The 13,857-nt window shown below is 41.8% G+C and overlaps 1 protein-coding gene across 1 annotated transcript in view; it reads right to left on the minus strand.

Moving 5' to 3' along the window:
• The window catches only part of LOC102676213, a 15,082-nt gene extending 2,503 nt beyond the window's left edge, over positions 1 to 12,579 (minus strand). The window contains exons 1-3 of the mRNA XM_031515224.1: positions 12,345 to 12,579; positions 893 to 1,149; positions 76 to 139 (exon numbers count right to left, since the gene is read on the minus strand). Of these exons, the coding sequence (XP_031371084.1) occupies positions 76 to 139; positions 893 to 1,149; positions 12,345 to 12,569 (546 nt within the window). The 5' untranslated portion in view covers positions 12,570 to 12,579. The remainder of the gene's footprint in view (positions 1 to 75; positions 140 to 892; positions 1,150 to 12,344) is intronic.
• Positions 12,580 to 13,857: the final 1,278 nt, after the last annotated feature.

Consider the following 13,857-nt stretch of genomic DNA (forward strand, 5'->3'; position numbering starts at 1 on the left):
GGATCTCGTAAATGAACTGGGCACACGAGTTTACGAGGAAACGTGAAAAATTGTTATAAAGTGTGGGTAACTTACTCCGGACATGAGCGCGCTGTCGTATATTTTGACAAGTCCTCCGCGGCGGGTCTGCAACGAGAATCTGCAACAAGAAAACATCCGTGAATCCCGTGGATCATCGTGGAAGCCGGTGAGTTCAAAAGGGATCGACCAACTACTACTTCTACGTAAAAACACAAGGGCCCGTGGAACGTTCCAGTCAAACACTGTCTGCCTACGTAACGTATACCTTCGCCGGAAGTTTCCAACTACCGAGAAAACATTGGTGACTTCCAGTCTTTCTTCTTCACCGAACCTTCGATACTTAAAATCTCCCTTCGATTTACAAACATTTGTCCAAAATTAAGAAAAATCTTCTTCTAACGAGAAAACTTTACTCCTGCTTTCCTTTTCGATTAAAAAAAAAAAAAAAAATACATCCTTTCTCCAAGATTGAATTGTTTCTCAACAATCTCTTTCCATATTCAAAATCTAAATTTCCATGAAAATCGAGAGAAACAAGGCGCTTCGATTAAAAATCTTAAGCGAATGACACGTGGACACGCGTCCCTTCTTCTCGTTCTTCGAGTCGTTAGCATAAATAAAGGCACGTCTCGTGCGCGGTCAAGCCAGACAACTCCAGAGGAACCAAGAACAAAGGAAATGTCTTTCTCTCTCTCTCTCTCTCTTTCTCCCTCTCGAAAGAAGAGACGTTGCTCGTCGTTGGCTCGTGCTCATCGACCCACAAGAAGTCATGTTTACGGTCCGTCGCAAGCCCTGAAATTACGTCACGAAGCCGAGCGAAACCGAGGGAAAGGAAAGCCCTAGGAAAGAACGAATATGGACAGGATCGTACCTGGAATCGCCACGAGGATGACAAGATTGCAACACGGCAGGCCTCGCGTCCTCGTCCAATGGGAGCACGGTCCTCACGTTCGGTCTCCTCACGGTCACCTCCATGGTGAGGTAGAACAGTCTCGGGTCACGGTGCCTCATTCGGTATTTGTTCAATAGGTTCTGAACGATTTCACGGCAAGTCGTCTCATACGTGATGCTCAGGGTCTTGTACTCGATGTCTGGCCGAAGACAGTTGGCGTACACCTTTATGGTTGTCTGTAAGAATCACGAATTTTCGTTAAAAATAATATTTTTCGTCGATATAATGTTTTTCAAGAATTTATTCAGATAGAAGATAGAAGCAATATTTCGAAGTATTGTTCCGAAAGGCTTAACAGTTTGAATGACTTCGAGGGTTAGGATTCAGACAGTCGATTAGGATTATTTCTAAGAAAGGAAACGAGCTCGTTTTAAAACGAGCGCAGGAAAACGAGACTGTTCTGTTGTCGAAAGGAGGAGCCAATAAAAAAAAAAGAAAGAAAAGGAAAAAAAATGGTAAAAACCCGACACGACGAGAAGCTTGACAATTAGTCCATAATTAACCCGGAGACAGACGTTGGCCACGCGCGGTGCATAAAACGCTATCAACCCTTCAGATACGCCGGCTACGAGGGGATGCGTGCACCGAAAATAAACCAGACACCAGATCACCCCGTTCGCAGATGGTTAAAAGTCATCCTTGTGTGTATTCATATGTCAAGATTAAAGTCCCGTTTACGCAGCGGTAGCCTATAATATTAAATACAAAGAGGAGGGGAAGGATGTCCCGTGAAAATTGATGTTAGCCCCATGAACGATCGGAACCAGAGAAACATCGTGAAAATCAACGATCCTTTTCGAGAAGATTTCGAATAAGAAAATTAAATTTTCATTTCTCCGATCGACAGCAGCAAACGATTCGATTAAATCCCCTCGTCTTTTCCAAATACGCGGAGAAATAAAGGGAAATAAAGCAAATTGGGATCGAGGCAAGAGGCTAATTATAAGCATAAAGAAATCCAATCTATCAATAGGCCAGATGTTGGCTGGTCGAAGGCTTGGCCCACACGTTCGCAAGTACCATACTCGATGTTTCGAAAACACGTGTAGGCAGATTTTATGACCGCGCTTTTATTCCCAACTGTAACAATCTCCGCGCCAAATGCGGCGAATCGTGCCCGTGATAAAAGTTGCCGCTGCTCGAATCACGGCTACGTGTCAGCGCACAATGATTTCACCTATCGGTGTACCGAGCGAAATCATGTGAAATGAATGATCGAGCTCGTTTGGATTTTCGCTAAGCCACGGCCACGCCGTGCAAGCACGTTTTCAAAGAGGATACCAGAGAGATTATCCTTTTATCGTGTAGTATAACGTCAATATCATCCTTTTATGCAACGGCCCCATTTGGCTATTTGGTTTCTGGATAGATTGGAGATAAATGGAGATTATAGTTGAAGGCTCGTGCCTCAACGAACTCAAGGGTCGCGCGTGTCAATTGCTACGTGTTCGATCAAATATTTATCCGCAATAAATTCGATATATTGCGATTAAATGTAAGTTCATGCGTGCAATTTATCTAATTTAATTTCGTATATTTGTATATGTAAATAATATTGAAGACAAAGAGATAGACTAAAAATTATATATATATATATATGTATGGTACGTAAAGTATCATTTTTATTCCAAGAATTTTTTCTCGACCTTTCGATACATTCGATATTTCAATTTCGTTCGTACGAGAGAACGTAAATGCCAGACTCGTGGTCGTATTTGCGTTTCAGCTAAACAAACAGCGGGGTTCTAGCACGCCTTCATCGTGGAATTCTCGGTGGCGTTTTACGAGGACCCAGAATCGATAGAGAGGTTTGCGTGTTTCGTTTCTAACTACTTTTAACAAAGCGGTATACGCTTATTAAACGTAGAGAGACGAACGCGTTAGAAACTCTGAGTTGGATTGTTGTAAAATTTTAACGTAGCTTTCGCGTGTTACCAGATACGCGATAAATAATGATTTTCACGGAAAAGAATCGAAAGATCGTCGCCAAGAGTTGCGAGATTTCTGATTCATCGAAGGAATTCCAATACGATTACGCGCGAACATTAAATGCGGTTTACGAAGAATTCTCAGGTGCTCGTGCACCCAGTATCGATCTTTCTTCCACTTTTTTTGCCCCTTGAACGTGGCCACGAAGCCTTTGCTTCTTGTTCCACGATTTCAAATTCCTTTACCACTTCCCAGTGTGCGATACTTTCCTTTGTTTCGTGTCTTCTAATATTTTCTTCCTGTATTCTTTCAAAAATATCCATCTTGTTTTAACGTATTATTACAATTTTTAATTTAAAAACAAGTTATTTTTTCGGACTCATATTTAAGCAAGATCGAATTCTTTTGATTATTATTTTAAAATTCTTATTAAAAATCTTTTACTTCGAAATCGTGTCGATATTGAATAACGAAATGGATAATTTCAAATATATCAAAAATCTAAATTAAAATTTAAAGTGGATAAAAAAAAAAAAGATGACTAGACCAGATGAAATCTTGGACAAAAACTTGGACAAAAAGATAGCAGTTAATGGGTTAACAAACTGTAAACGACCGAGGGATCCATTATAAAACCACACAAGCAGCAGCCATAACATTTTTGTGGCCCAACATGTCGATCGTGTTCGTCGCGATATTTGCATAACGGTACGAGTAATATGGTGCATTCCTAGAGAATGGTGAGCCAACCGATGACGATCGTTGTTAAAGGAAGAAACTGTTCGATATATTTTCCTCGTTGGCGGCGGCTAATGAAAGAGAAAATAATACGGAAGGTAAAGAAAAAGCGTGTAGAGGACCGCATACAAGTGTCAAAGGGAGGGTCTGTCACTCGTCACGAGTTTCAGAAAGAGAGAGAGGGAGAAGCCACCCCGTCAGGAGACATCAATAACTTGCAGCCGGTTATACGAACCGAAATACGCATCAGGATATTTCCGTTTGGAGGAGAGATGTTCTGGAACACAGAAGTGATAGTCTTATTAAAATTATATTCCAAAGAAGAAACAATTTCAACGATTTAAAGCTCTAATCTTTTTTCTTGCTCCGTGAATTTTAGCAAATCTAAGATTGAAAAATGGAAAATATGAAAATAAATTTTTCAAATCCATCACGATGAAAGCGTTGCTAATATAAATTTGATGTAATTTTAAGATATTTGAATTTACAGTACAATTTTTTTATGTTAGCGTACTTTCTATTTTGTAATGTAATGTATTTGTACATATATTTAACATATGTGAATAAATCCGTTTCAACTCAGATGGATAATTTAATTCTAATTTTGAATAAAAATTGTATTCACTTTCTAATCGAGCGAGTGACCGAGAATGGAACAATTTGAAGAGGTTAAACTTTGAAGAATTAACAGTTCCCTTCGTGGAAGTCGAAAAAACGTTCTTTCGTGTAAACGAATCGTTTTAATGGGGTGGTTAACAGGCAGGAATTCGACGAAGAGGAAGTCCACCACCCGCGTTAAACGAAAATCCACCGGCGTATCGAGCGTGAAACTCTAAAAAGAAAGAATTCAGAGGGGGGAAGAGATTGAGGAAGAGCATTGGGGTGGAATGGAGAATGACGCCATATGCTCGCAGGGTGCGTTATAACGAAGGGTCTTTCCTTAACAGGAATTCATCAAGCCCCTTATAAATCCTCGTCGTGCTTCGAAGAATGCGTGCACTTTAGAGTTTTCAACCGACCGTCCATCACCGTTCCAAACCAAATTGAATCGCACAATGGCTTGTTTCAACACCGGAAAATGACAGTGTGCAGTTATTCGTGGCGAATTTCCATGTATAAATACGCACAGTGGTTCGTCGATGTGCTGAAAATAGATCGCGATATCGCGAGCTTATCGTTATCTGTATTCTTTTACACCGGTTGAAGTAGAATGGCAAGCTGATGCGACACCCGTTATATCACGTATCCCCGATTCCAGGCAAGGTAAACGACACCTTTCAACGGAAATGCTGTTGAACGGCCTTGCTATTTTTCCAATCCGTTGACAGATTTGCATATTTATACTTAATTAAAGGTAAAACCGTTCTCATTGAATTAATTGAGCGGTATTTTCTCTAGTAAAAGTATCGTTTTTTTCAATAAATCGTCTTTAATTATCAAACTCGTTATATCGTACTCGTAAGTATATTTTTCATTGTAATTAATAATATCAGGCACAATTTGCTTAATTCACGATGACGACGACGATGATGATGATGATGATGATGATAATGGTGATGAGCGAAACGTTATTGGAATTAGTTGGATCAAAACGAGAGATCGCGTTTCCCAAGCATGAAAATTTCTCTTAAAAAGAGAATTGGAATTCGCAATTCGAAGAAAAGCGTGGTCGATTTTTCGGAATCCGGAAATGGAGAGGGATTATGAGAAGCGCTTTATAATTAGAGCGCGAAGAAAATCGTGCTGGGCCTACAATTGTCTACATTTGTCTACAATTTCTTCGTGACGAGTGTCCCACGCCAATGGAACCACTCAACGTCTATGCATTATCTGCTTCCCTTTCTATCTTTTTTTTTTCTTTCTTTTTCCCCCTTTTTGACCGCCATACGTTGCGACAAACGTTATTATTACACGTCTCGGTTTTTTCAACACCGAGCATAAAATTTTACGAGCACATTTCCATCGTGAAGAAAAACCGCGAGAAAAGTAAAAAAAAAAAAAAAAAATAACAACAAACACCATGTATTATAAATAATATCCGAACAAGATAATTAATAAAAAGTAAAAGTAACAAAGAGAGAGAGAGACAGAGAGAGAGAGAGAAAAAAAGATTAAAATGGAACGGCGATCGAACTTTTCGTCTACTTATACATATACACCTGCGAACAACGAAATGAAAGGCGACACATAGCGAAGACAATAAAGCGGTGGCAGCTCGTTTGGCGACTTTTCGATTCTTTCTTTCTTTCTTTCTTTCCTCTCCCTTCGTTTCGTCACACGAACGACGTGTTCATTAATTTTCATGCGAGCCCACGTACACGCGGTGCACGACCTCGGTTTGAATGGTGGCAGTATCGGCCAGTCCCAGGTAGGAACTCCCTTATAATAAATTCCTTATCCCAGAACTCCATTGAATCCCGAACGACAGGGTCCTCCTTCACCCCTTTCCGCGCTGGCACGTGCTTTTCAGCTGCCGCCACTGTCCTCTCCTCTCCACGCTGATGTCCTCAGGTGCCGCTGTCGTTCGAGCACGCGTCCCCACTCTCTGATTTCCGGCCGAAAAAAAAAAGGAAAAAAAAAGAAAAGGAAAAAAATGGAGGAGGAAAAGCAGAAGGAGGAGGATCTGGCGACGCTTAGAACAAAAACTCGTCCTTGAATACGGGTTGGAATACGTATCCTTCCCCACGTATCCTTCCCTCCACGAAATCGTGCTTGTTCCGCACGGTTGCCCTTGGTCTGGACGGAAATCAAGGTCACCGGAGCTTCTTCATCGGGATTTAACGTCAGAAGGATTGAAGATAGAAAGTGATTCTCTATCTCGAATGATCTCTTGGGAACGATATTTTCCTCGAAGGATCTCGTTGCTTGATACGCAGTCACGTTATGGAAAGGACATCCAATATATGTGCAAATATAGTTGTAATAAAAATAAGAGCGATCCTGTTGCTGCTTGCGTTTCGTTGCAGCGACAAAGGGTTCGCTGACCAGGTATAATACGAGCCGTAAGACGAGCGTATATAATATTCAGGAGACAGACACCTTGTGCTACCGGTGTCATCAATGTTCGCCAACGCGGTCAGCGAAAAATCGATCGCTTTTAATATCGTGTTTCCTCGTTGTTAGTTGCTCCATTGTATCGATTTCTTTAATTAATCAGCAGGGAAAAAATTGTAATCGAATCGACCCAAGATATTTTAACCGTTCAAGGATAAATTTTTGGAAAGTCGTTGAACTCGAATCCTATTACTTAAAAAAAGGAAATTTCTTTAACCATATCTTTCCATTTAAATAATTTAAATGTTAAATATCTTCTCGCTAATAACTTTTCTCTCTTTTTCTTCCGTGTTACTTCTCTCTACCGTTGCAACGATCGATTTCTGTTAATAACGTAATACCAATTACTAATTATTATCATTAACGCAATCAAAGATTTCAAGATTTCTAAAGCAATGATTATCATATCGAAGTAATCGTATACTTTGTCTCGTTGTTACGATATTGTAACGTCGTAATCCTTATCTGAATTCCTGGAACGCGTGAAGAAGCCACGCGTTAATTAAGGGAAACGCCAACGCCAAGATCTCGACGAAGATTTCCCTCAGCCTTACGCGAATGGAGGAAGCTGGGATGGGGTTACCCAATCCAATTTTTATCCCCGTTACACATCGGGCGAAGTTATGTAAACCGGGTCGTGCGACGAATCGAGGCACAAAAGAACGAACCACCACCACCAATACCATCACCACTACCACCACCTCCAATATGTACACGTTTCGCATCGAGCGTGCGAAGTGTGCTTTATCCGTGGACAATTAGTCTTCCCAGGCTTTCGTGGCTCATTGTTTCCCAGCTGCGGGAAAGTGGCGGCGCGAAAGTAAGAATCCGCAGCGGAAACGAGGGAAGCCCGCTGATTTCTCATCAAATCCGGGGCCGAGATTGGCCTGGAAATCGGTCGAAGCGATTCTGAAAGGAGCAGTGTACCCACGCGAGAGGCCTAGAAACTTGGCGAGGGAGAGAGTGGAAGAAGAGTCCTCGTTTCGAAAAGTATTTTACTTTTCCGCCGATATTTATGCATTTTTCTCGTATACCTCGTTATTATACAACGAGAAATGGATTTTTGTCGAGTCCTCGAGATTCATAAGGGAATGAGATTCATAAATTGACTCATAATGGTGAATCATCCAAAGACGAATACGAAGCGACGAATTCTGGAATAGCATTCGAGCAACGAACAGGAAAAACAGATTTCGTAATCGCGTTGCGAGTTAGTTTTGCATATCCTGTTTACGCAGTTGTGCCATGCGCCGTAGACGATACCGCTGTGGCGAACAATGAGCGAACTTATCGCGAATCTGAAAAAACGACACCGAGTATCAAGCCAAGTTTTGGATTTGGTGATGGTCTCGTCCACTCTCGGTATTTAACGAGCGAGGATAACTTCTTGAAACGATGTTTGATTCGAAGAGTCGTGAATAGATTGGGTCTTTTTCTGTCCCGGAAAAAGAGGGTCAATCGCGAGCGTCTCGAGCTCGCGTGGCGAGGTCGAGAATTCCTCGCGAGGGTCAATCACTGTCACTTGCATTAACGGAGGCAAGCGTTTCGTGCTATCGTCGGACGTTGCAATTACGGACTGTGAGTCCAGCGATTTTTTCCAGTGGCCAAGCTTCCAAGTGAATTTTTTAAGAAGCCGAATTCCAAGGATTTCTTTTTTTCAAATCTTTGAGAATAAAGTAGATACGAATATTTTTAGTAGATTTACATTGAACAGATGTCGATCACAGCTTGAACAGTTACCCACGGTTTAACAGGAATATTTTAAGTTCAACATTTCATGGTATCTATAAAAAATTCTTCTAGAACCTAGAATGGATGAGCGTCTATTGATAAACAAAATAATCTATAAATGTCTAACCAGTGCAAATACTGGTTATAACGGAAAATCTCATCGATGAAAAACACGATGTTCGATGTTCGCCGCAAAATGTATCGTATCAAAAGAAAGACGGTAAGAAGAAATTCAATCTCTGAGGGAATATATATAATACGAGCATACGTGAATAAACGAAAGTGGTAAAATGTGCTGTGGCAAGTAATCTCGCCGTCAATCATATTTTTTTCTTTTTGCGCGCGCGCGGCAACACATTTTCCAGATTGATGCACGTATCCCTGCGTCTTGTGCTCGCGTTCCTCGATCCGCATGGAGCGCACAGAGACGATTAATTAACGTCTCGTCACGGACGATTATTAGGATTATAAAACGAGAGCGAGCCTCTAACGATGCAATCGAATACCGTTTCGACAAATGGCAACCGCAGAAAGTGTTCGCCATGCTATGCGATGAACCATTCCTCGTGGCACGCCAAGCATCCTTATCGCGGATCGACGACCGAACGTTTCATTAAAGAGTAAGTGTCCGAGGAGTAAGTGAAATTACGCGGCGAGACTCGAAAACGCACGAGAAAACGAGACTTGAATTTCAAACCGATCCCGCCCCTTCTTCCCACTGATTTCAATTGATTAACGCGCACGTGAGCCGATTATGCACGATTCCTATCGTCATAAGAAATTCTTTCGATCACTCGATTGTGAGAAGATGTACTCGCGTCTCTTATATAATTAGATACCTAATTAATATTAATTATAAGGAATCGAAAGAATTTTGGAAAAGTCGCGTTGTGAGATCGAACCCTCCTCAAAATTAGATAATGAGAATTTAGAGACTTCAAGATAATTCATCGTAATTTTGTCTAATTTAAAATTTTCTTTTCCACGGAAAGGAGATATCCATAATGCACTGAATTATAATAATTCACTGCTAATTCAAATTTCGTCTAATTTAAAATTTTCTTTTCTTTCCTACGGAAACTATTCATAAGTACGCTGAGTGCGATTATTCGCGAAAGAGGGACGAAAGGAGATATCCACGGCGCGATTATTCGCGTAGGACCACACAGACCGTGACGTTCTCGAATTCAGCCTCTGGAGAACGACAATGTCCGGTGATGCACGTCCAAGTGGCTGACAATTGACACCCGTTTCCGGCGCTTCTACAAAAGAACCTCTCTCTCTCTCTCTTTCTCTCTTTCTTGAAGAATATAGGGCACGTGCCCTCATCGCGTGCCCGCTTTCACGTGCACGCACCGCCCTCTCCCGTCGCCCATCCTCTTCCTCTCAATATGTTCTTTGGAACATAATACGGTCATGCTGGAAAACTTCCTTCCTACCGATACCTTTTCTCTCCAGCCATATGGCGGCCGAGGATTCGAAGACTCCGTTGGCACGAGATGAAAGCAAAACTGCAACGGGATGCATGCTCGGGCGTGCATGCTCGTTGATAATGATTCCTCGGCTTGATGGACACCGCGAGTCGATCCATTCTGGATCGTTGAATCGTGAGTTAATGCATCCTTGATGGGATCGACTTTTTTCGTCTTATATTTAGATAGGCCGTTGGCCGGGAATAACCGTAGAAATTATCGACGTTACTCGAGAAATCAAAGGATAGAATTTTTTAATTCTAGCTCCGACGCTTCTGACATCGCATCGTAATTGAATCCTGTTTCTCTTCGGCGTTGTTGCGCCAATTTTTTGCTTCGGTAACTGTATAATGGAGATAATGAATCCGATAAACGCTTCGCGCAACGAACCGCAGAAAACGCTACAGTCTATGCCGAGGTCTATCGGTTCTTCGCGCCTATTGTTCAACCTGATTGTTTCGACTCCACTTGTAAAACTCCACCAAGATTCCTCCCGGACGAGGAGGATCTTCCGCGTCATCCATCGAAATCGATATTTTGATATATAGTAATCATCGGGCAGGAAATCAGCGCAGCTGTTGTTTACACGGCACTCTCCCGGACTTCGCGTCCACTTCGAGAGGTCGAGAGAGCCAGTGGACGCGGCTGTTCGACCTCCTCCTCCTCCTCCTCCACTTTTCAAGTAGAGCGGTCTGCTCCCAACGAATACGAGTACGCAAGCTCTTCCGTCGATGCCATCTCGAGACGCGTGCTTCTACTCTGTGAAACGTCTGGCGAACTTCTAGCTCTTCGAGAAATAAGCCCACTTGATGCGTCCAATTAAAACGTCGGTCGCGCGCCACGCGAGCGAGGGCAGACGTGAAACTAATTGTCGCCGCGGAGAAGGAATTCTCGAGGAGAGAAGAAACCGCGATTAAGAAGGGAATCTCGCATCAGATTTTCACGCGCGTCGACGCAGGTGAAAACGGGGGCCTAAAACGGATCTAAGACCTCGTCGCTTTCCACACTCTCTTTTTTTTCTTTTCCATCAACGCTCAGTTCCGTTCTCAGCGCGGGATCCGAATTAAGGAACGACAATCGTCGAAGCGAGCTTTGTGGGTCGCGAGGACTTAATGGCCGGATAAATTAAATCGTGAATCCAGCTCGGAAGTCGGACTTAAATTCGTTCGACTCTCTTTTAGAAACGGAGAATGTGCATCAACATCTCGAAATGATTTACGTTCTAATCATACGATGTGTAATTGTCATAATTGAAAATGGTATCCTGTCGATGTTTACCAGAAACGAATGCCCCAGTATTAAATCTTTTACGGGGATTAATTGCACACACGTAAGTGTGTCCAACTTTCTTGTTTAACTTTTACTTCCACGTTAATCACAGATTTCACGAGATGTGAAAAGGAGATTCATTGATCGAAATTACCTCTTTATTCGCAAGAATTTGTATCTGTTTTTTTTTTTCTTACAGGCGAGATAGAAACTCTTAAATGTTTTTGTCTTTGTTCGATTCATGTCTTACGTTTTAATAGGTGAGATTATTATCTTGTTTATCTATCCTCTAGATCTATGGGGGGATTGATTCTCGAGAAAGTAGGGTTTTAATTGAGGGTATTATTTCGTTAAAGGGGATTCGTGACGTTGAATCGATTGTTTCCGAGAATTTTAATCTCGAATTGCATCCGTGATTGATGGAGGGCGATTCTTTTCTTCTTCTTCTTCTTCTTCCTCCTCCTCCTCCTCCTCATCTTGTTTATATTTACTAGTGCTCTCTGATCTACGATATTAAGAGAACAGGAGGTCGGTGACAGACGGTCGCAGGTCCGTATAATTGGTCCTTCCTCTGCTGCTGATTGTTTTAAACGAGAACAACTCGACCAACTTTAAGTCCCCCGTTACCACCAACACGCGCGCGATTATTAGCGGGTACAACCAGCACGCACGGAACGCTTACATCCGGTTCGTGGACCGTGGAAGGGTGACAATACGATTCTAGCATTAACTCGAGGTAAGTACGATTCTAATCTTGTTTCAACAGAATTTTTCATTCGCGATACTTTTATTTCGTCAAGTTGTTTCGTCGTTCATTCTCTCCCCGATACATCTTCATCGCTAAAATTTTTTAAATTAAACGCGATTCGAAATTGTTTGAATAGAATAGAAATAATTAAACTTCGGGATATTGTTTCATCTCGGAAATATAAGATTCCAAAAAATATGTGAAAAATATTCGATCTTGATTCGATGATTGTCCAAATCGAAATCGTGGATTATTTAAAAACCACACATACATCGAAATTACACCATAAATTGAAAAATTTGACGTGTAATTTTGTTCAAATTCAAATCAACGTGTCTTTCAAAGAACCAGAGTAGAAAGAAATGGAAAGTAGTCACGAAACAACGAAAACGAAAAATGTTCCCTTATTTTTATCTATGTACATAATCACGCTGTTTCCTCCATCCCTCTGGATCCCTTCAAACCTGGCCCGTAAAATCGCCCTTCCGTTCGGTCGGTGCACACAATGCATACACCTGACTAGAATTATACCGCAACCATAAGGCGATAAGGTCGGCTTAGAGTTATTTGGAACGAAGGTGGTTTTCATGAATAATGCAAAACTTGGGCACTCACCGCGAAATGTATGCGAGTATCGAAGGTTACCGTTTTCCATAATTTCATTCTCCCTTCGTTAACGATGCACGAGATTATTGCCAATAAGTCGAAAATAAACGAACAATGACGCTCATTTAACCCGTCCTCTTGACTTCACTTGACCAAGTGTCAATAAGTCGTCACACTATGTCACTAATGTACCGAAAAACAGCTGTACGTTTCGACCATATTCCAGCTTTTTCTAAATTGATCATTCCAAAATATCTTTCTTCCCTCGATTAATCGACGTAGAGATTTTCAACCCTCGAACCCTCGTTCAATCTACAAGAATATCTAAGATTCGTGACGATCGATTTCGAAGAAGTGCAATTTCTTCAACTTTTGCTAATTCACAAAAAATATTTAAGCTGGCGAATCGCGAAGCGATTATTGAATTTGAAGAAATAGTATTTCCCAGTATTTCTCTTAAATATAGAACAATTTTATTTATCCAGCAAGTTGAGATAGGAAAAGGAACCGAGAATATTGCCACGATCGGTCACGTCTCTTTGGACTCTGTGTTATAACCCCCTCGTGGGTGGAGGTGCGTTCGCAGGTGCGTTCCGCGCTCTTTCAACTATTACCCACTAAACATAGGCTGTCGAACAACCGTTCGATGACGTACGGTTTCATCGATCTATTTCCAGAAGCTGGTCGTAAAACTAATATTGGTGTCGTAACAACGCCGCGCGTTACTTCAACGCGGGGTTCATTGCACCGGAAGTTTCGTGTCCGTGCTTTAACTCTTTCGTCACAAGTAGTAGTGGTCGTGGGGAAGGTTGAAATCGTGGTAACACGGCGATAAGAAGCTCCCACCGTGTATTTTGTGAGAAATTGTGATCCGCCCTAATCATTTTGTCATTTTGATGTATTCTTTTCCATTTATATCTTCGAACATGCGTCGTCCAACGTCCTACGTGTTCAAATATAATTTAATCTTAAGCTTTCAATTAATTTTATCATCTTGCGTGTGTATAAACGATTCCCAAGAACAATGGAAAACTTTGAACTTCATCTATCGCTAACGCATAAAATCGTGGTAACGGTATTTATAACCGGTCGAGTGTAATAAGAGACGGTGGAAACGAGTGGTGGAAAAAAAAGACACTTTCGACGATTGTCCACGAGAGGCTTGGAGCGTGTTCGCGTGGAGGGAGCGTGTTTCGAGACACCACCCGTTACATGGCACGCAAGAGAGATACGCCGCGTTACTGGCGCCGTGCCTATCATTACGTTGTTTAACTCATAATACATCGTAACACGTACGCTACTGCAGCGTGTATCGCAACCGTTTACGCGTTTCAACG

Source organism: Apis dorsata, unplaced genomic scaffold, assembly GCF_000469605.1.
Source record: "Apis dorsata unplaced genomic scaffold, Apis dorsata 1.3 scaffold_58, whole genome shotgun sequence".
NCBI lineage: Eukaryota > Metazoa > Arthropoda > Insecta > Hymenoptera > Apidae > Apis > Apis dorsata.